Consider the following 24,077-nt stretch of genomic DNA (forward strand, 5'->3'; position numbering starts at 1 on the left):
TCACCTCATGTTGCAGCAGGATAATGCACGGCCCCATGTTGCAAGGATCTGTACACAATTCTTGGAAGCTGAAAATGTCCCAGTTCTTGCATGGCCGGCATACTCACCGGACATGTCACCCATTGAGCATGTTTGGGATGCTCTGGACCGGCATATACGACAGCGTGTACCAGTTCCTGCCAATATCCAGCAACTTCGCACAGCCATTGAAGAGGAGTGGACCAACATTCCACAGGCCACAATTGACAACATGATCAACTCTATGCGAAGGAGATGTGTTGCACTGCATGAGGCAAATGGTGGTCACACCAGATACTGACTGGTATCCCCCCCCAATAAAACAAAACTGCACCTTTCAGAGTGGCCTTTTATTGTGGGCAGTCTAAGGCACACCTGTGCACTAATCATGGTGTCTTATCAGCATCTTGATATGGCACACCTGTGAGGTGGGATGGATTATCTCAGCAAAGGAGAAGTGCTCACTATCACAGATTTCGACTGGTTTGTGAACAATATTTGAGGGAAATGGTGATATTGTGTATGTGGAAAAAGTTTTAGATCTTTGAGTTCATCTCATACAAAATGGGAGCAAAACCAAAAGTGTTGATTTTATATTTTTGTTGAGTGTATATACCCAGCAATTTATAGTCTGGAAAATATGGTACTGACAAGTTTAATTTTACTTCTAAACCAACCCCATCCCATCACCAACTGGCTCCCCTGGCATAGCTGATGTGCCCCCCAAAGGATTCAACTGTGCATACTAAAGGAAAATCTTGGAGCACTTCACCACAAAATAAAACATGGAACGCAATGAACATCACTACAGTGTATCTGTGTAGGCTCTCAGTTGTCCAGGTGGTTTCCATAGTAGAGAAGCTTGAATCTTCGACTGGACTGGGTTGCTTGACGCGAGGACACTTCGCTTCAAATCGCAGAAGCTTCCTCAGCTAAAATTCTTGCTCTGGTGGTCTGACTTCTGTCTTGACTCTTGTAGAGAAGAATAATCAAAAAGTCACAAAAGCTGGAGTTTTAAACCTAACCAGACCCCTCCTACAGAGAGGCAGACTGCTACAGGCTAGTGACTAAACAATAGCTCTAATTAGCACCTATTGTGCTCTAGTTAGCACCCTCCTAATGACAGGGCAGCTGTCCCGCTTCTGATGGCTCCCTTGACGACTCTGCTGATGACGTGAATGACTCATTACCATGAACAAAAGACTGAAACTGCTTAGGACAAGGAAGTTAAAATATTAGCCAGAGAGAAGAAATGGTTTGAGAGGGGTCAAGGAGGCATTCTTTGTGAAACGTTTGAAACCCAGCCTTAACCGGGGAGGGGGTCTGAGACAGGCTTTATCCCCTGTTTACAATGGGGTACTCAGGTCAAAGCAGTTTCAGTCTTTTGTTCATAGTAATGAGTCATTCATGTCATCAGCAGAGTCGTCAAGGGAGCCATCAGGAGAGGGACAGCTGCCCTGTCATTAGGAGGGTGCTAACTAGAGCACAATAGGTGCTAATTAGAGCTATTGTTTAGTCACTAGCCTATAGCAGTCTGCCTCTCGGTAGGAGGGGTCTGGTTAGGTTTAAAACTCCAGCTTTTGTGACTTCTTGATTATTCTTCTCTACAAGAGTCAAGACAGAAGTCAGACCACCAGAGCAAGAATTTTAGCTGAGGAAGCTTCTGCGATTTGAAGCGAAATGTCCTTGCGTCAAGCAACCCAGTCCAGTCGAAGATTCAAGCTTCTCTACTATCACTACAGTGTAAGAAAAGTGTGGATTCTGCCTTTAAAGAAAAAGCATTAATCAGCTTGCACAGTCCAGCTCCTCAGTACCCAAGAACCCGCCTATTATGGGATCATGTTGACCATAAAGGGGCTCTAAATATGGATGACCCTCTGTACAGTACAGCTGCCTTGATCTCTCCAGGTGTTTTTGCTCCAGCTCCTCCATATGAGGAGCGTGGATTGTAGATTTATGAGCCATGGGGGACAGAGGTACTGGTACAAAGCTGTGGTAAACAACCAGTGGCGTGTTCAAAACTTCCACAGTGGATGGCTGAGGAACAACAGCTCCTTCTGGGGGCTGGATTGGCAACTGTACATAGTTTCCGGTTTCAGGGTCAAACAATGTTTTTGTCTTGACCTGGATGGGCATGTCTACAAAGAAGAGTTGCCCTGATTCAGGATCCTGGAGGAGCTTTCGTTGGGTCATTGGGAAGGATTGTGCAACAATGGTGTGCTCAGTGCTGGATTGGCGAGACAAGTGGCTACTGTGGCTAGACTGGCGAGAGAGGGTTGAATGGTAAGATCCCTCCATGCTGTATGTGTCAATACTTTGACTCCTCCTCAGTGGATTGTCTCGACTCGGCCGGTCTCTAGCTCGACCTCTCTGCTGAAGCTCATCCATGATGGATTTCTCAGTGCGTTGGCTCCTTGGATCAAGTATCACATTGACTGACACAGCACTAAGTCTCCGCTCTGCTTTGTTTCCTACATAATGATCCGTGCTTTGTGATCGGTGGAATGGCTTGTTGGAATTGGGTCTGTGACTAACCTGAGCTTTGTACACGGGTACATTGCTGATGATCCTGTCACCACTGCAGTGTCTTTGTTCTAGTTTATCTCCATGCTCGCTGCTGCTTTGCTGTTCTGTTGCTAAACTGGGAAGTCCTTCAATGTTCTGCTTCTTGCTTTTGACGGCATTGTGACTCTGCCATTTGCTCTTCTGCCTGTTGGTGTCCGTTTTGTCCTCTTGGTGGTTTTCAGCATTTTGGCCTCTTTGTTCCACCAGGGAATGCTCACTCCTTTCATTGCTGCTTTTGATTTTTCTCTCACTACCCCTGCCACTTCTACTGCTGCTGCTCTTCTGAGTTGAGGTTACACTCTCAGATTTGTGTTTGCTGTTGCTTTGGGAAGACTTGTGGGATGACTTATTCTGAGCCACCTCCTTCTTTATCCTTCTGTTGGTCAATTTCATGGCTCTGAGAATGGCCTTTTCAGATTTTGGAAGGACAGCTGGTGGTTTGGGCAGCCCTGTTTGGCTGTCATTACCACTGCAAGTGGATCCTGACCTTTTGCTAGGAACCATTTCCAGAAGGACTGCACCACTCACTCCCATCTCATCAGTTGTGCTGGTTGTTGCACTTTCTACTCTCTCAGATGACGGACTTATCACAGAATTTCTGACTTCCTCTTGTGGAATAGGGAGGAACCCTCCAACCTGGGGATTCTTTGGGTCTTCAATTTGCAGATTTGAAGAAATGGGTGCTGCAGGTGATAAGTTTGACAAAATCTCAGAGGTATTGCCTATAGTGGGATTTTCATTTGCTTGTGGAAGCTCTGCAGTTTCCTTTACTTGATGAGTCTCATCCATTCCCTTTGCTGAGTCAACCAGACTATCTCTCAGTGGCCAAGTGTGCACAGACTTCTTGCTTTTATTAATGGAAGTGTTATCTTTGACTACAAACAAGGCAGGGATCCCAAAAGTTGGTGAGAAGGGATTAGAGGTCGACAAGGGTGTCTGATTATTTTCCTCTCGAGTTAAACTTGGACTCACAGGATCACCTTTTGTCTCTTTGGCGTCCTCGTACAATGCTTTTTTCTCTTGTTCAGAAGCTTTTATTTGCCACTCAAACTCACTTTCATGGTCACTTAAAGAATAATATTCCACTTCAGTCCTCTCTGAATCCTGTTTCTTGCTTTCTGAAACTTCCCTTGTTGCCTCGTGAACCTCCTCGATCTCTCCAGTCAAATTCTCCATGGAGTGGTAAACATTTGATTCCGTCTCAGTGTTTCTGTGCAGTGCACTCTCCGCCGAAAAATAGGATGATTTTGAGGACAAACTAGCTTGATCAGGTGGACTGTGATTGACAGTGGTGCCATTCACTAGCAGCAAGGGTGAGATTGTATTCCCTAAGATTTCATTGGAGGCTTCTACTTCAACATTTACTTCATCCCAAACTCTGATTTTCTTGTCAGCCTCTTCTGCTACTGGGTTTTGAGTCAGGGTCTCATGTACTGCATTTACCTGCTCTGGTTTTAACGGGGCCTTCCACTTGACCTTGCAAAGTCCCTGTGTAATCTTGTTTTCAGATGTGGTTTTGTTTGTCAGGTTTGTGTCCACCTGCCAGTTATCTGACTCAGTTTCAGCTCCACTATTTTCAGATTTCCAAAACTTCAACTCCGACTCACCCTGAACTGCCTCAATTTGAACAACAGAGTTTAACAGTTCCTCATTTGCTTGATCCCATTTCTCTTTTCTGGAACTGATTTCACTTTGATTTGGGGTATTTTTGTTTTGACTCAAGTTGTTGTTCTGTTTTTTGGTACCTCTATTCTCATACCTTACATCATTAGTAAAAACAACCTCTTCGACTTCCTCCTGTAAACTTTGCATATTACTTATGTCTCTTCTATTTCCTCCTTTTTTGCTCCTGGGAGGAACAGGAGGCGTATCAATGCTTTCAGGTTCGCGGTTCATTAAACATTTCAGACTTATCTCTTTCAACTCATTACTCCTAAATTGTGGATAATCAGCAAGTTCATCGGGCTCATTTTTCCAGCGGTTCTGAATGTTTTTCTGGAGCAATTTTAGCTCACTGTCATCCCTGTCCATGCCCGGTAGCACTACCCTTCCACCTGATCGGTGAGTTTCGTCAAGTCTGGGTTCAGTTTGGGACAGTATCTGTCTCATGTGTTTGTGGTCTCGTAGATCATCTAACCTTTCCTTCAAGTCAGTCTCTTTTACTGTGGATGTGTCAGCACCGTCTGTTTTCTGGGCAGCTGTCTCAGAAACATTTGCGTCTTTGTCACATTGCTCCGCCCTCCCTCCATAACTTTTCCCACTACAGTTTTCCTCAGAAATTGGACTTTCATCTGTTAACTTCTTTCTCTTCTCTCTTTCAGAGATGATTTCTTCAAGCGCCATTTTGGCTTTGTTGTAATTGTCATTGAGAAGCACTTTATTTACAATGACCTTCCTGTCTGGCATCTCGTGCTTCCTCTGCTCCTTCTCTTTCTTTGCAAATATTTCTCTTTTTGCTGACGTGTTCCCTCTCATAGAAAGCATGCCTTTCTTAATGTTCCTCAGCTCTTTTGAGATCAAATCATTCCTAGCTTTTGCCTCCTCTTCTAGTTTGTTCTTGGCACTCCTGTGAGTGTGCTCAAGTCTCGCTCTCTCCAGCTCTTTTAAAGCAGACAAGTCATTAATTAAATGCTCACTATCTCTCGTTTCACTTACCATCTCTTCATCATTCTCTAGTCCGACCTTCACTTTGAGATCACCTTTATCATACTCCCCTCCTTGTTCCTTGCCTGTCACAGCATACCTGTGATATTTTATGTAATTGTTCTGTCTGGCTGAGAATATGTGTTTGAGCTTGGCATCTTCCTGTGGAGACGCATTAAGCTTTGGTGGTAAATCTGGTTTGAAGTCAACGTATCTGTCAGGGCTAAAGAGTTGCTGTTTGTCAAGGCTGAACTGAATATCAGACTTGGTAAAATTTCTCTTTGGAACGGGTGGGGGCTCTTTTTTGCCTTTGCTGACCTGTGTTGTAGTTTGAGGCGACTCGTTGGCACTTTGGTTATTGATAGCTAGCAGTTCCGTTGAAGAGATAATTTGCTTGCCTGTTTCTTTCTCTCCAGGTTCTTGTATCTCGGCCACAGTCTTAGTGATGGTCTCTGACTGAGCAGACAGAGCTTTACTCTTGGCTGCATTTATTGCTTCCTTCGCTGCTCGGATCACATCCATCAAGGGTTTGCTGTGACCATTTTGTACTCTGGACCCAACTAGCTGTGCTCCAGTATCTATTACATCTTTTGATGGTGTTGCATTGTTTTGCAAACTTGGTCTTTTACCCATTGACGTGTTTGATGTAAAATTAAATGCATTATTTGGAGAAATTCCTGCATCTGTTAGTGATATTTCTGAAGGACACGTAGGTGATACCAAATCCCAAGTTTGTTGGTCTACAGGAGCACCAGGGCTCAGTGGAACCTCAGCACACTTGATTTCTGAGTCACCAGGGTTGGCTGTTTGGTATAAACTGAGAGAAGGGTAGTTTTCCTTGTTAGCCGTGAGACTTTTGCTGTTTTTTACTGGTGTAACAGATGAGGAGCAATTCTCTTCTCTGTGACTTTCATTCTGTGCACCCTCCCTTTTGGTGTGCAGAAGATTTGACAATGAATAATCTTCTGAAGGAGGCCTGTCACTGTCATGCGTTGTAAGTGCAACAGCTGGTGTTACACCTGGATCCAAAACAGGACTGCAAACCGTCTGTCCATCCAGAATCACAGGAGGGCTTAAACTGGATGTATTGTCTTCAGAACCAGATTGTGAAGGTCTGAGATGACTTGATGATGGAGATTGTGGCGCTGGCTCAGGCACTTCTGGATGTTTGAATTTAGGTGGACTGTAATGGCTTTTCACCCTTTTCCTGTTGTCTTTGAGGTTGAAGAGGATGCTCGAGGCAAGTGATTTGTAGCCGTGACGCTTGGCTGGAAGTTCGGAGGTCACTTGGGCCTCAGAGTTTGGCCTCAGAGGGAGATCAAGTGCAGTGGATGAGAGGATGGCCTGCAGGATCTCTGATGTTTCTGTGGGCTGTCTGGAGGGAATGACAGGAGTCATCAGCTGGCAAATGCTGAAGGGAGTAGAAGCCAAAGAACTGGCCTCCTCAACTGCTTTCACTTCCAGAGATTCTTTTTTGTCTGGCAAAACACTGTCTTCAATATTTTGGGAACAGTTCTCCTGGGATGGTAAAAGTGTTTCTGGCTGGTCGGCTGGTAGGGCATTTTTTGTTCTGCACCTGTTTTGCCTCCAGGGGGCAGCACTGCCATCACCACTGTCAGACAAACTCCTTGTGTCGGCAGGAGTGGCCACAAGTGTTGGTAGGATGTTTGTTGGTGAAGGAGGGACAGTTTTAGGAGCAACAGGAGGTGGTTCAGTGGCTGTTTTCTGGCATGTCTGCGCCTCCTTTGTAGAGCAGACCTCCTCCTTCTTCCGTGCCTCTGTCAGCTCCTTGTAAAAGGGAAAATCACACCATTTAGGTATATTATCTGCAGCCAGAATCGAGGGTACTCTGTCCTCCTGGCCAAATGGGAATCTATTCAAATCTGTCCACGTTTGGAAAGGACTAAACTCGCTGTGGAGGAAAAGGTTTTTGATAATAAGTTTCTTTAATTTGACAGTAGATTTCACATTTTTGATGTTGGACATTTTCCCTGAAGGAACCGCAGCATCTTTCAGTGTCTTTTTTGATGGTCTGTTACCCGAAGCATGCCGCTGGTGGTTCCTGTAATTGGTGTCTGTGAAAGTGGCGTGATAATCTGACGAGAATTCTGATAGCTCTCTTTGGATGCTGCGAAGCGCCAACTTATCCCATGATTCCCCGTTAGTGTCTGTCACACCTCCATTTTTCATCAATATTCCCCCGCAGCTTCCCTCTGTGGCACTCAATGCCTTGAGGAAAGATGACATGTGTGACATCTCTTGCTGCTCTTTCCATGGTTGTGCATCATTTTTGTCATTTTGGCGCAGATATGCTTGTCTTTTGGCTTCCTTCTGAGTCTTTTTAAGGGGTTCTTCCGCTAACGGTTTGTGGCAGCTAAAAGGCGAGTATCCATGCAACAACTCGTCACTGTAAACCGCCTCATCTCCAATGCAAAGACTCCGAAAGGCCCGATCTGTCAGGGTGCTGACCTCACGATCTGTTTCATCCATGAACAAATCGTTGAAGCTATTGGGGAAGCGATGGTGGAGCATGCTACCCATGCGGTGACTGGTGTGGCGCTTTTCCACACAGCTCATGGTGTCTGTACCTTTCTTTCTGACTCATGCGTCACCTGTGTCAGCTGAGCTCTTCAGACTCTTTGGGTAACTTCTTCAGAAGGTTGATGTTGGATTAAGAGTGGGCTGTCCAAATTTCCTTCAAAAGACAAGAAGAAGAGTGAAATTAGCTAATGTGTTTTTCTTTTCATTTATGATGAATCTGTTTGTTTTTTAAGTGTTATTCATGGAGTCTATAGGATGCCCTTCACATGTTCTCAGAACCACAGACAGCATCTTCAAAATGCTTGTGTTGTATCAACAGTCCAAACCTAAAATATATCGCATTTATAATTATATAAACTTTAAAAAGTGTACACAAATTTTTACATGGGTTATGTTTTGGCAAGATCTGTCAGTCTGCATGTATGTTTTTTTGTTTGTTTGTGATCATTGCATATTTCAAATTGAGTTCACTCTAGAGCACACCCTTGACATTGTAGACTCTTGTAAGTTCACAAATAGCACTCCTATACCTTTCAGCACACAAAAGGGTCAAGGTCAAAGGTCAAGGTCACAGGAATGGCAAACACTAAAATCACCAAAACAACGTTCCTGGTCATAATTTATGCTTTTTTTTTTTTCTTTTTTTTTTTTGCCTCCAAATTTGGCATGAATTTAGTGAATAGTCTTGCCCATAAGGCATTACCTGGGATAAGCAATCGACCGTAACCTTCAGGGTTTGCCTTGAGGTCAAAGATGACCTACAGGTAGGTCAAATTTCATATTTGAGTAAAACATGTCATGTAATACACCAAATTATAGTGACTGGCTGGACTGTATTCAGACCCTTTTCAAGTCTCTGGACATCTGTTGGTGTTCAGTTAAAGCAGCCAATAAGAAATGAAAAGACTGTGAGAAACTCCAGTCCAAATCTGTGTCGTTACATCTTCTGTTTTAACAATGTCTTTGTGTTTTACAGCCACTGAAGTTGTGGGTGTCTTGGTGGCTTCCCTCACTAGTCTTCTGCTGTATCTGTATGGTTACTCATTTTTTTTCTGTTCTTGGCAGATTTACTATTTACTATTGATTTTACTGAATTCTGGCTGTGATTTGAGAATGATCTAGTATCAGTCCACTAACTTGTCCAAAGACGGGTTGTAGTAAATGTAATCATATAGTCATGTTATATTAAAGGGAGTGAGCTTAAATGAAATCCATCGTTATGTAATTTTATGTTATGCTGTTGAGATTTTTGACATATGATATTTAAGGGCTTAATTTTTCAGTTTTGTTATTATATAACAGCCAATGAAAACAAATATGAAATCCGAATGGTGTGAGTACGTTTCTTTACCACACTGAGCTGGAATTCTTAAACAACTATTAAAGTGATTAACTAATCAAATAATCAACTAATCATATTATGTTGTTTATAAAACTGATTTTAAGGATTGTAATGTTGTATACAGTCAAAAAAGTTTTTTTGAAAAAGAAAAATATCTAACAAAAATTTCTAAGTGCTTCTATGTAACAAAAAAAACAAAAAAAAACAAGGTTCATCATTGTTCATTTTAAAATCCAAATGTTGGCATGCTAACTGTCCATCACAGCAGAAGAGTCCTGTCATTAATGTTTACATTGTGCTTCTTTGACAACAACAAATAATTCCACCAGTTACAAATAAAAAGAAATAGTTACCATATTTTCTGACGTATACATCTCCCCTTTTTCTCAGTATTATCAGCTCATTTATTTTGGATTTTTGCACATTGTTGTAGTGAAAGTCCTACCGTGCATCTGGAAAGTATTCACAGTGCTTCACTTTTTTCACATGTTGTGATATTACAGCCTTATAACAAAATGGAGTAAATTCATTTTTCCAAATTTTCAAAGTTTTCAAAAGTTTTTTTATTTATTTTATTTCATTTATTTTTATTTATTTATTTATTTTTGCAAATGTATTAAAAAAAAAGAAATCCCATGTCCATACGTATTCACAGCCTTTGCTCAATACTTTGTTGATGCTCCTTTGGCAGCAATTACAACCTCAAGTCTTCTTGAATATGATGCCACCAGCTTGGTGCACCTATCTTTGGACAGTTTGGTCCATTCCTCTTTGCAGCACCTCTCAAGCTCCATCAGGTTGGATGGGGAGCGTCGGTGCACAGACATTTTCAGATCTCTCCAGAGATGTTCAGTCAGATTCAGGTCTGGACTCTGGCTGGACCACTAAAGGACATTCACAGAGTTGTCCTGAAAACACTCCTTTGATATCTTGGCTGTGTGTTTAGGGTCATTGTCCTACTGAAAGATGAACCGTTGCCCCAGTCTGAGGTCCAGAGCGCTCTGGAGCAGGTTTTCATCCAGGATGTCTCTGTACATTACTGCATTCATCTTTCCCTCAATCCTGACTAGTCTCCCAGTTCCTGCTGCTGAAAAACATCCCCACAGCATGATGCTGCCACCACCATGCTTCACTGTAGGTGCCTGGTTTCCTCCAAACATGATGCCAAAGAGTTCAGTCTTTGTCTCATCAGACCAGAGAATTTTGTTTCTCCTGGTCTGCGAGTCCTTCAGGTGCCTTTTGTCAAACTCCAGGTGAGCTGCCATGTGTCTTTTACTAAGGAGTGGCTTCTGTCTGGACACTCTACCATACAGGCCTGATTGGTGGATTGCTGCAAAGATGGTTGTCCTTTTGGAAGGTTCTCCTCTCTCCACAGAGAAATGCTGGACCTCTGACAGAGTGACCATCAGGTTCTTGGTCACCTCCCTGACTAATGTCCGTCTCCTCCAATCGCTCAGTTTAGACAGGCGTCCAGCTCTAGGAAGAGTCCTGGTGGATCTGAACTTCTTCCATTTATAGATGATGGAGGTCACTGTGCTCATTGGGAACTTCAAAGCAGCAGAAATGTCTCTGTATCCTTCCCCAGATTTGTGCCTCCAGACACTCCCGTCTCAGAGGTCTACAGCCAATTCCTTTGACTTCATGCTTGGCTTGTGCTCTGACATGTTCTGTCAACTGTGGGACCTTATATGTAGACAGGTGTGTCTTTCCAAATTATGTCCATTCAGCTGAATTTACCCCAGGTGGACTCCAGTTAAGCTGTAGAAACATCTCAAGGACAATCAGTGGAAACAGGAGGGACCTGAGTTAAATTTTGAGCTTGGTGGCAAAGGCTGTGAATACTTAAGTACATGTGATTTCTCAGTTTTTTTAAATTTTTAATAAATTTGCAAAAAAAAAAAAAAAAAAACTTTTCACATTGTCATTATGGGGTTGTCAGAGGTGTCAAATCCAGGTTCAGAAAGTAAAAGTCCAGCCACATATTTGTTCCATCTTCCCAGTAAACCAGCTGATTGTAATTAGTTCAGCTCTTCAGGCAGGTGGATGAGCTAATTATTGAGATCACCTGTTTTAGGTGCACAGGTAGAAGAAACACATGGGAGGGTTTTTACTTTCTGAAGCCGGATTTGACACCTCTGGGTACTGTGTGTAAAAGTTTCAATCAATGAATCAATCAATCGATTTTTTTATATAGCGCCAAATCACAACAAACAGTTGCCCCAAGGCGCTTTATATTGTAAGGCAAGGCCATACAATAATTATGTAAAACCCCAACGGTCAAAACGACCCCCTGTGAGCAAGCACTTGGCTACAGTGGGAAGGAAAAACTCCCTTTTAACAGGAAGAAACCTCCAGCAGAACCAGGCTCAGGGAGGGGCAGTCTTCTGCTGGGACTGGTTGGGGCTGAGGGAGAGAACCAGGAAAAAGACATGCTGTGGAGGGGAGCAGAGATCAATCACTAATGATTAAATGCAGAGTGATGCATACAGAGCAAAAAGAGAAAGAAACACTCAGTGCATCATGGGAACCCCCCAGCAGTCTAAGTCTATAGCAGCATAACTAAGGGATGGTTCAGGGTCACCTGATCCAGCCCTAACTATAAGCTTTAGCAAAAAGGAAAGTTTTAAGCCTAATCTTAAAAGTAGAGAGGGTGTCTGTCTCCCTGATCTGAATTGGGAGCTGGTTCCACAGGAGAGGAGCCTGAAAGCTGAAGGCTCTGCCTCCCATTCTACTCTTACAAACCCTAGGAACTACAAATAAGCCTGCAGTCTGAGAGCGAAGCGCTCTATTGGGGTGATATGGTACTATGAGGTCCCTAAGATAAGATGGGACCTGATTATTCAAAACCTTATAAGTAAGAAGAAGAATTTTAAATTCTATTCTAGAATTAACAGGAAGCCAATGAAGAGAGGCCAATATGGGTGAGATATGCTCTCTCCTTCTAGTCCCCGTCAGTACTCTAGCTGCAGCATTTTGAATTAACTGAAGGCTTTTTAGGGAACTTTTAGGACAACCTGATAATAATGAATTACAATAGTCCAGCCTAGAGGAAATAAATGCATGAATTAGTTTTTCAGCATCACTCTGAGACAAGACCTTTCTGATTTTAGAGATATTGCGTAAATGCAAAAAGGCAGTCCTACATATTTGTTTAATATGCGCTTTGAATGACATATCCTGATCAAAAATGACTCCAAGATTTCTCACAGTATTACTAGAGGTCAGGGTAATGCCATCCACAGTAAGGATCTGGTTAGACACCATGTTTCTAAGATTTGTGGGGCCAAGTACAATAACTTCAGTTTTATCTGAGTTTAAAAGCAGGAAATTAGAGGTCATCCATGTCTTTATGTCTGTAAGACAATCCTGCAGTTTAGCTAATTGGTGTGTGTCCTCTGGCTTCATGGATAGATAAAGCTGGGTATCATCTGCGTAACAATGAAAATTTAAGCAATACCGTCTAATAATACTGCCTAAGGGAAGCATGTATAAAGTGAATAAAATTGGTCCTAGCACAGAACCTTGTGGAACTCCATAATTAACTTTAGTCTGTGAAGAAGATTCCCCATTTACATGAACAAATTGTAATCTATTAGACAAATATGATTCAAACCACCGCAGCGCAGTGCCTTTAATACCTATGGCATGCTCTAATCTCTGTAATAAAATTTTATGGTCAACAGTATCAAAAGCAGCACTGAGGTCTAACAGAACAAGCACAGAGATGAGTCCACTGTCCGAGGCCATAAGAAGATCATTTGTAACCTTCACTAATGCTGTTTCTGTACTATGATGAATTCTAAAACCTGACTGAAACTCTTCAAATAGACCATTCCTCTGCAGATGATCAGTTAGCTGTTTTACAACTACCCTTTCAAGAATTTTTGAGAGAAAAGGAAGGTTGGAGATTGGCCTATAATTAGCTAAGATAGCTGGGTCAAGTGATGGCTTTTTAAGTAATGGTTTAATTACTGCCACCTTAAAAGCCTGTGGTACATAGCCAACTAACAAAGATAGATTGATCATATTTAAGATCGAAGCATTAAATAATGGTAGGGCTTCCTTGAGCAGCCTGGTAGGAATGGGGTCTAATAAACATGTTGATGGTTTGGATGAAGTAACTAATGAAAATAACTCAGACAGAACAATCAGAGAAAGAGTCTAACCAAATACCGGCATCACTGAAAGCAGCCAAAGATAACGATACGTCTTTGGGATGGTTATGAGTAATTTTTTCTCTAATAGTTAAAATTTTGTTAGCAAAGAAAGTCATGAAGTCATTACTAGTTAAAGTTAATGGAAAACTCAGCTCAATAGAGCTCTGACTCTTTGTCAGCCTGGCTACAGTGCTGAAAAGAAACCTGGGGTTGTTCTTATTTTCTTCAATTAGTGATGAGTAGAAAGATGTCCTAGCTTTACGGAGGGCTTTTTTTATAGAGCAACAGACTCTTTTTCCAGGCTAAGTGAAGATCTTCTAAATTAGTGAGACGCCATTTCCTCTCCAACAAGTTTGAGGAAAACAATGAATTTCATCCACTTTGGAATAAGACTGTAACATAACAAAATGTGGGAAAAGTGAAACACTGTGAATACTTTCTGGATGTACTGCATCTAAATAGTTCCTATACTTATAATTATGACTCACAAATGCATGATTTTTCTGTATATACACCTAGTGGCAGTTTGTCAATAGGGGACACTGGGGTGCCGCCCCCTCTGAAATTTGAGGAAATCTAAATAAACACAGTAAAATTTGCCATTATATTATGATGCCCTCGCCCGACTGCAGGATTGCCTTGATCAAACACAGTGGGAAGCCTTTCACCATGAAGACCTGGCTACATTCACAGACACTGTACCGTCTTACATCAGGTACTGTATTGGAATGGTCACTGTGGAAAAGAATATCCGGGTGTTTCCAAACCAAAAACCATGGATGACTAGCCAGGTTTCAGATCAGGTGACAGAGCACTATACAGCACCACTGGCGCCGATCTGAGGAGAGGCATCAAGACCACCAAAGCAGAGTACAAGAGAACAATAGAGGAGCAGCTCAATAACCCTCGGCAGGTGTGGCAGAGCATACAGTCCATCACCAACTATAGGGGCTGTGCTGCGACACCCGGGGACTCGGATGTGGCACTGGCAGAGGAGCTGAACAGCTTCTATGCCCGCTTTGAGTCCCAGGCACAGCACTCAGCCACACCACCTCAACCCCCACCACAATCCATTCCAGTCTCCAGTTTCCCTCCATTCACTCTTGCGGCTGAGGACGTGAGACGGGTGCTTCGGGCTGTTAACCCCAGGAAGGCTATAGGCCCGGATGGAGTACCAGGGAAGGAGCTCAAGGCATGTGCTGACCAGCTAGCACAGGTCTTCACTGACATTTTCAACCTGTCACTTAAACAAGCCGTCATCCCAGCCTGCCTAAAATCTGCCATTATCATCCCAGTCCCCAAAAAAATCACCCACAACCAGCCTCAGTGATTTCCACCCAGTAGCACTCACCCCAGTCATCACCAAGTGCTTTGAGAAACTGGTTCTGAAACACATCAAAGCCTGTCTCCTGCCTACCCTGGACCCACATCAGTTTGCATACCAGACTAACAGATCCACAGAAGACGCAATAACCACAGTCCTCCACTCAGCGCTGTGTCACTTGGAGAAACGGGAGCTACGTCAGGATGCTTTTCATTGATTACAGCTCAGCTTTCAATACAATAATACCGGACATTCTGATCCCCAAGCTAGTCAACCTGGGGCTCCCACTATCCACCTGCTCCTGGATTAAAGACTTTCTGGTTAACTGGCCCCAGCAGGTGAAACTGGGTCCTTACTTCTCCTCCGTCCATACTGTCAGTACCGGCTCCCCCAGGGCTGTGTGCTGAGCCCACTTCTCTACTCGCTCTACACGTCCGACTGCATTCCCGCCCACCCAGAAAACATCATTGTGAAATTTGCTGATGACACAACAGTGGTGGGGCAGATAAAAGGGGGAAATGAAGCGACTTACAGAAATGAGGTCCTGAAACTTTGTGAGTGGAGTGCATCTAACAACCTGGCACTGAATATAGCCAAGACTAAGGAACTCATCTTGGACTTCCGGCAGAACAGTGCCGCCCTTGCCCCCCTGTACATTAACGGCAAATGTGTGGAGCGAGTGGAGTCTTTCAAATTTCTTGGGGTTCACATCTCTGCAGACCTCTCCTGGTCAGTCAACACCTCAGCACTGGTCAAGAAGGCCCAGCAGTGGCTGCACTTCCTGAGGGTGCTCACTAAGGAGCAACTACACACACGCCTGCTGGTGACCTTCTACCGTTCCACCATTGAGAGCCTGCTGACCTATGCTGTGTCAGTGTAGCACTCCAGCTGCACAGAGGCTGACAGGAAGAGGCTGCAGAGGGTGACCAACACCGCGCAGAAAATCACTGGTTGTTCTTTACCTTCCATATCCACCATTTACAACTCTCGCTGTCTCAGCAGGGCTAGGAACATTATGAAGGACAATACTCACCCCAGCTTCCACCTCTTTAATCTGTTGCCTTCAGGCAGGTGCTACAGGTCCATACTGGCCAGAACAAACAGACTTAGGGACAGTTTCTTTCCCAAAACTATCACCATGTTAAATTCAAATTTACACTGAATTGACATATTGCACTATTTTCATCTGTTATCTGTCTGTCTGTCTGTCTTTGTGTCTTTTTTTTTTTTGTCTTTTATTTACATATAGTCCTGAGTGCACTTTTTAAGGAGTAGCTTTTTAATTTCGTTGTACTGTGTATACTATGTATGCTGTGTATAATGACAATAAAGGCTTTCTATTTCTATTTCTATTATATTTTTAAAAAATGGAAAAGCATTAACTTTTACTTTAAAATGATACCTTGTCAGTACCTGTCATCATTTAATAAAAGGGGTTTCACAGTGTATGGATTAATAACTACAATGTTTTGAATATGTAATTTATTAATGCAGGGGCGCCGGTCTAACGGAAGTCAATGCCAAGCCTTGAACTTTTGCCCAGCATGTGATCTGAAGCTTCTTTCTGATTGGCTGCCTTAATTTAGCCTTTGGGGTGCACAGAACTGCGCCCTGACACTACTGTTTCACAGCGAATTGTATTGTTTTAGTATTTCTTTTCCTCATGTGACTGGAGAAATACCACTGTCAATCATAAACACGTCATCACTGTAGCAGGTCATTTCCTCTTGCGCAATGATTGTACATGCCAGCTGGTGGTGGTAATGCACTGTCTTGGTTTGCAAACTGCTAACCTGCCTTCACTGCGCATTATTTTGAAACGTCAGCAACGATTCACTGATTATCAATCAATCAATCAATTTTATTTATATAGCGCCAAATCACAACAAACAGTTGCCCCAAGGCGCTTTATATTGTAAGGCAAGGCCATACAATAATTACAGAAAAACCCCAACGGTCAAAATGACCCCCTGTGAGCAAGCACTTGGTGACAGTGGGAAGGAAAACTCCCTTTTAACAGGAAGAAACCTCCAGCAGAACCAGGCTCAGGGAGGGGCAGTCTTCTGCTGGGACTGGTTGGGGCTGAGGGAGAGAACCAGGAAAAAGACATGCTGTGGAGGGGAGCAGAGATCAAATCACCTCATTTCTGCTTAAAACTGCACTCCAGTCACCATCTATCAGCGACAAATATCTGAAGATTTTGTACACCAATCATTTCCATATAAAAGACAGGGGAGCGATCTCAGTACGACAGCCGCGCATCTGCGACTGACTCTCTTCACCCAAAGTGATCAAACGGAATAATGTGATTATTAACCATCAGATGACAAAGTTAAACCTCTTAAATCATTCTAAAGTCAGTTTTAAGCAGAAACAAGGTGATAATCTGTTAGTCACTATTGTAAAGAATAAATGAAAATATATGCTATTTTACTCATAATTAGCTTTGCATGCTAACAATGCTAAAAGTTACCAAACTGAATAAAAGGTTTTGTGTTCATTATTTTCAAAAAGTAACAAATGTTTAGAAGTATGTACACCATGCAGGTTTAAATGAACTAGGTATTGTATGGAATGAATGAAGTTGAATAGAGTGTATTCTTGTGCCATAATGTGTTTAAGGGTTTTATCATGATGTCAAATGAATGAAAATGTGTATGTCTATGCTTTGACAGGTGTTCTACTGATTTATGATGGTTTTGAAATGATACAATATTATACAGTTTGATTAATGATTGAAATATGTGCTCATGATAAACTGTATTGAACATGTTAAACTGCTGACAGATTTGTTGACTCTCAAATCAGTAAAGTGTTTTGGTTTAAGGTTTTCATAAATAACATGTGCTTAAGTCGGGTGTAACATGTTGGTTTAAAACATGTCAGACATTGACCATTTTTAATAAAGTCATTTTTATGCCTGACATGATGTTTCATGATATGTTCAAAGGTCATGAGGTCAAGATGTGAACTGCAAATAATATTGTTGTTGCTTCTGTTTATAATCAAATGGTTTGTACATTTATGTTTGAACTATGCTGATCAATAATGAACAGCTGAATGACTGTATTGTTCAAAATTGATTGCTGCTTCTGCATTCTGTAAAATGTGAGTGATTTCATACTTTGTGAAAGAACTTTGCTTCCACAGTGAGAACAATGACTGGGTTATTTGTTATCAGGGAGGCAACCTTGAAAGTGTCTGTAGAGACACAATAACGCCACTGAACTAAACACATGGACCTGTTCTCATACGGAGCTGAAAACAAGAAAACAGTGATTCTTTAACACTATTCTACATTCATTAGTTACACTCGCCGTGAAGGCAGAGTGGGGGTGTATGTGCTGGTAACCTCTGCACCCAGGGTGATTATCAAATCAGTTCCCATCACAACGTTGGACGATTAAGGATAAACAACGTCTGCTTTATTTCTGCTTTCTACCATGGACGTGCAGGACTGGGAGCCCCGCCCGGACAGATTTCTGAACTGCAAGCTTAAAATCTCTGTTTTTGAAAAAGAAGAGTGTTTTTCTTTTCTTTTTGCTGCACATACTGTGGGTATTGGTTTGTAGCGTTATTAAAGATGTGTATGCATTCTGGACCCATTTTTGCGCAAAGATGAATGATTTTTGCTGATCTGCTCTGCTGTTTTAATAAACCTGGTAGGATGAACTTGAATTCAAATTATTGTTGTCTGTGTATTCTATTTGCACAGCCCACAGACTCACGAGGGGAAACCTGAGAAAAGATTATTTTTGTAGGGTTTTTCCCCAACACTATACTAATGCTCCACCATGATGCATGCACAGTGAAGGCTGGGGGACTGCTGAGTCGAGAGTGCTGAACGCCTGACACTGGTGTCCACCAGTGGATCCACAGAAAACTTGGTTATTTCATTACAAAATGAACAGTTCTCTTGGTGTTCACTGGAAGAGAAAAAGAGGATAAAGTGGATCTGACTGACCTGACTTACAGAAACAGCAGCAGCAGTAGTAGTAGTAGTAGTAGTAGTAGTAGTAGTAGTAGTAGTAGTAGTAGTAGTAGTAGTAGTAGTACAGTCAGTTGCCCAGTTCCGGATCACCTTTTTTTAAAGTCCCGCTATACGGAGCCATAATCCAACTGAATGTCCTTTATTGTGTATTGTTGTATTGGGTATTTGGATGTTATTTAGCTGAAGAAGTCTGGATGGTGTAGCCCTTCTACTTAAAGTGTGAAGCCACATTATGTGTGGTGCAGATATTTGCCGGAAATATATCACTTTTCCCAGTTCTGGATCACGACACTCTGTGGCACTTTGGGTTCATTCCTGGCATCTGGCTGGAGCCCTTCTAATGCAGAATGATACACACTGTGCCCGAGAATGTGTTCTGAACGCAAAATGATATAAATTATACTTATTAAATGAGAATTTATTCATTTCGAAAGGCGCCGTTATACGTTTTACAAGCAAAAAATGAAGTGTGGAGGTGAGATTTCTCCTGAATTAAAAAGTAAAAGCCCCACATTCATGCCCATTTGTGATTTTGAGATGACCCCCAAAGTCCACATGGATCACAACTACAGACACGAGGCTGCTGCTTCAGTGATCCGCAACCGGCACATTTTCACGTCGGAGATAAATGCGCGCAGCAATTAAACAGCAAGACATAACACACTGACATTTTCTACCCAAGTAAGTAAGTATTTTCCCACTTTAGAACCAAAAACACCGAACGGCTAACTCACCTTTGCTACGTCTTAGAGATCGTTACTTTCACACTTGCAGGAATGAGTGAGTCAGAAAACACGCGCACACCGCAGACACCGGGATGTTTGGATTCCTCTGCTGGTCACAAGGACGGCTGGATCTGGTTGAGCTTGTGGTCGTTTGTAGACAAAATATCAGTCTTTCCATTGGTACCAAGTATTAGCTTATTCGTGCTGATTACGAGAAATGGCGGCGCAAAAATTACAGCAGTGATCCGGAGCTGGGCAAGTGACTGTATTTACTTTCTGCCTTTATTATTAATCCTCATTATTTTTGTAAATGTTTTCTCATCTGTAAGTGGTTTTGAAAGCAGCAGCTCCCATCTAACAAAAAAGACATCAGGTCGTGAGTCCAGAGAGCCATCAAAGGATCAAAGAAGAGGTGACAAAGAAGTCAGTGTTCTCAGGTTGACGGCCTCCATTTTTGTTGTGAGAACAAGTCGGCTGGTGTGAGCAGTCTGCCCTCTAGTGGTGCACGCTTTTAAATTGTTTTCTTTCTTCTTTTTTTTTGGTTTTTTGTTTGTTTTCTTTGTACTTATTCTTTACTGTAAATCTATACAAAAAAATGGATTGCATAGTTTCCCATTACACCTCAAGCATCATTTTAATTGTAGACAACATTTTATTTGATCCATGAGACATCACATTAACACAAGAAGTGTTTTAAAATGGTGAAAATAACAAAGTAAAGCTTTATTTGATGGCAGCAGGTTAAATGTTTGTTCTTTTGGTACTAAAAGCTGCTTTTTTAATTCTTCTCTCTCTCGGTCTGCGATACTACATTAGGACACACGAGGGAACGATTCTCCTTCACCAAACATTTCATCAGAGCCACTTTGCTGCAGGGATGCGGGTTTACACAGGACCACACCATGTTTCCTGAAGATGCCCTCAGCAGCACCTTGAAGGCCTACCTGATGCTCAACAGAAGCAAGCTGAAGACAGAGCTCAGTCTGATCTCCAGCAAGGAGGAGTTCAAGGCCTGCTGTGGTGCTGTGGACCTTTTTCAGCTGTTCATGGAAAATAATCTTGGAGAAGTCTTTTCAGAGACTGTTTCTCTACTAAAAATCCTCATCACCACACCCATAACCACTGCAGAAGCTGAGAGGTGCTTCTCCACCTTGAAAAGAATCCAAATGTTTCTCAGAAACACCATGAACCATGACAGGCTGTCAATGGAAAAGAAACTGCTGACAGAACTGACGGGCAGCAATAAAGTAAGTTGTGTTGTGAATTTGATTTGTCTTCAGTTTGTTCTTTTGTCTCTCCTGTATGAAGCGCTTTTTAATTTTTTGGGGTTTTTTTTTTATCCAAAGATGCGCCCCCCCCCCTAAAATGTTTAGCACCAGCCACCACTGGTCACACCTGAGTATAAATCTCAGGGCCTCCCAAACTATAGAGAAAAAAAAAAAATTTAAAAATACGGTAGCAAAAAAAAAAAGTGTTGTAAATGGAATAAATGGTCTTTCTGTGACATTATAAATTGATTATTCAAGATTCTTCATGCAAAGCTGACGTTGGGTAAAAAAAATGTATTTAAGTTTTTTCTAGTCAGAATCTGGCAAAGGTGTGAAATTGTTGACACTGAGGCAATGGGAGCAGACCCGCTCCTCATATTAACTGTGTTTGGAGTGGATTAATATTCATGAAGCTCTGAATGGTTTTCAAACTGTCTCATTTTATTGCTGACCTTTGTGCGGGTCACGCGAAGGCAGACAAACATCTTATATAATCCACTTGTCTATTTTTAAGCTATGAGAACAAACATCTGGTCCATTTAGAGGAATGAAAGGATTTACATTAAGAGAGGAACTACTCATTAAGTCATCTTCAGAATGTGTCCCATGATCCATGTGGACTTCAGACTAGTGGTACCATCTGTAAGTAAATGTTCCTCAGCAGCAGCTGTTCTACTGTAGCCTCCTTTGACTATCTGGGTGAGGTCTTAGAATAGCTCATTAACCCATTTACATGTCCTGACCCGGGAGCACAGCCACCAGTGTCTCAGTCGACTCTGAGCGATCCAAACCAAGCTGATAGGTTTGCTACAAACAAATATCAATGTTTTCTGCTGGAATTTCACTGTGGTCGAATTTAAAAGTTGAAATGCTCAAATCTGACCGACAATTAAGGAGCATTTGTTGAACTGAGTGACTTTACTGTATTTCGAGCTTGATGGGCAGAATGTTTTGGCTTTCTGACTTTGTTGGCCATCAAGTGATCTTCCAGCTCTCATGACCAGAGATCAGTTAGCATCCATGGTACTTTCCCACCATCTGCTGGTGTATTTATACCCCAGGAATGAAGCAGCTGGATTAACTGCAGTGGAGAAATGTGCAACCATTGAACGCTTTTTTTCAAAAATTACATCAATGTGTAAATGTGGTGGGTATATCTTATTATTGATCATTCAGACGGTGTTTTGCAGCTGTTAATCCATATTCATGCATATTTTTCACAAAACTGTAACGATTCTGTCCGCACTCTGTCCATAGCTTCACATCATTTAACACATCGATAACTTCCTCACCTTATTAAGACCTTTGTCATGCTGAGTATAAGAGTCCAGTCAGGACCAGTGGACCAACCACCATCTGCTGAGATAAAATTGTTGTTAGCAGCTGTCGTTCTGATCAAATGCTTCTTCTGTGGTGGTAGAAGAAACAAAGAAATTCACCATAGTGTCTCAGTCCTCCGATCCATGTTCAAATGGTGCAGACGGGCTCCTGATAGTGAGCTGAAAAGTACCAAAATAGACTCACAAGTTGGTGTGGCCAAACTGAGCAGCAACACAGGACGTGGCCAGCTAGCCCACATTGGAAGGACCACTGGGTGTCGAGTATCAGGCTAAGGCAGGATGAAATGGACACCGTCATAGGTTATTTTTGTAACCAAGCTGTCGGGACCAGCAGACCCCCACTGAGACTCTCTCTTCACTGTCAGACACCTTTAAAAACATGACACAGGTCACCACATCCAGGGCAGGATGAGGCATTGGTTGTTTGAATCATGGTGTACCACCAGTACTAAAGCTGGAAAACATCACGAGTAACTTTTAGCTTGTGACTTTCTTCTGCAGTCTTACATCACTGATCGTGTCATAATGTTTAAAATAATTGAGATGCTCTCAGGAAGTAGAGCTTGTTGTTTATAAAGCTGTTGAGGCCACTGTCGACTTCTGACAGGGTAGTCTAGTTTTAGGGACCAAAGTGTCTGTTGTTGCTGTGAGATTAAGTAGATACTGGAAGCATATCTTGTTGACTTGTTCTCCTACAAAAGTCAGTTCTCTACATGGTGAAAATAAGTGTATCTAAACTCCAGAATTCCCAACTAAAATTGGTTTTCTATTTTTTTTTTTTTTATGTGCTAATAGAGAATTTCCCTCTCAGTTCTGTTTCCTCTGAGCAGAAGCTGCTATACAAGGAAAGGATTCACAGAGCTCTTTAAATGTTAGCCTGTTCATGAAACCAGGGTACCTACGGCTTAAGAATGGACTTTTTAAGACATTTTAAGATTGTCCTAATTAAATTTAATGCCCCGTCACACTAGAGTACGAATGGTCATTCAAATGACATTCGTGCAATTCCTGCTGCATTGCCTCGTACAGCAGTTGATGTGTTCACATCAAACTTCAGCTTGTCATCAAAAACAGTCCCCAAATACTTAAATGATGTGACAAGTTCCACTCTCTCTGTTACGTCTGAAGTCAATGATCATTTCTTTAGTTTTGGACACATTTAAATCCAAAAAGTTGTTATCACACCAACAAATCAAATGTGGTAAAGCAGCTCCATGGTCTGATTCTGTACTGTGGAGATGGAACAGTGGTACAGTGTCATCAGAGCGTGAGACCAGATGGCTGCCTTCCTGAGAACTCCTGCAGCTGTCTGTATACATGATAAAAAGGAGGGGTGAAAGAGCGCCTCCGTGTGGTGAGCCCATGGACAACATGACAGAGTCCGAGAAGCAGCCATTTACAGAGACCCTCTCAGATGAAAAAATTCAAAATCCATAAAACAAGCTGGTGAGGTAGGTGGAAGTCATCACTCAGCCTTTCTACTAAAACATACAGCTGCATCTTATTAAATGCTGACGAGAAGTCTGCAGACAAGAGTCCGGCATGTGCCTGTGGCTTCTCCAGATGTTTATACAGGGAGTTGAGAATAAATAGCTTTGCATCCTCCACCCCCGTCCCTGCCTGGTCAGCAAACTGAAGTGTGTCCAGGGATCCATCCCCCGTTTCCAGAATAAGATTCTTCACAATTCTCTCAAAGCCTTTTATTGTTAATGATGTTAAAATGACAAGTCTAAAATTGCAAAGTTGCTGTGGTTTAGTCGTCTTTGGGACTGGGATCACTGTAGATGATTTCCAACTGACCAGGATTTGGTTTGAATTAAAAGACATTTGAAAAATATGCTGGAGTGCAACACTAAGCTGGTCCGCACAATGTTGTAATGTGCACCCACAGATGTTATCTGGACCAGGGGCCTTTCTAATATTTATACCCTTTAGAATGTTTCTGACCCATTCCTGGTCAATAACAACATCAGACTCAGGACTGACAGACTCTCTAATCAGGGAGATGTTTCTGGAAAAGTCATCCTTTTCAAAGCAAGAATAAATATTAAATATATTAGGGAGTTCAGAATCCTTGATTCTCTCAATTTTGAGAAGTTCCCTGTGAATACAGCTGTCCCTCTGAGTGGCTGAGGACATGGATTTTATTCCCCTCTAAGCTGC

The 24,077-nt window shown here is 42.2% G+C and overlaps 1 protein-coding gene across 1 annotated transcript; it reads right to left on the reverse strand.

Moving 5' to 3' along the window:
* Positions 1–695: 695 nt before the first annotated feature.
* On the reverse strand, positions 696–22,141 carry LOC117530693. Its single transcript, XM_034193577.1, has 4 exons — positions 22,014–22,141; positions 21,867–21,933; positions 1,750–7,921; positions 696–823 (listed from the first exon to the last, which is right to left on the reverse strand). Exon 3 carries the CDS (start codon positions 7,801–7,803, stop codon positions 1,804–1,806), a length of 6,000 nt encoding a protein of 1,999 aa, XP_034049468.1. The 5' UTR covers positions 7,804–7,921; positions 21,867–21,933; positions 22,014–22,141; the 3' UTR covers positions 696–823; positions 1,750–1,803.
* Between the last annotated feature and the right edge of the window lie 1,936 nt (positions 22,142–24,077).

This window comes from Thalassophryne amazonica, chromosome 18 (assembly GCF_902500255.1).
Source record: "Thalassophryne amazonica chromosome 18, fThaAma1.1, whole genome shotgun sequence".
In the NCBI taxonomy this organism is placed as follows: Eukaryota; Metazoa; Chordata; class Actinopteri; order Batrachoidiformes; family Batrachoididae; genus Thalassophryne; species Thalassophryne amazonica.

Coding starts and splice junctions, on each gene's coding strand:
- LOC117530693 (XM_034193577.1), bottom strand. CDS start 7,803: ATGAGCTGTGTGGAAAAGCGCCACACCAGTCACCGCATGGGTAGCATG.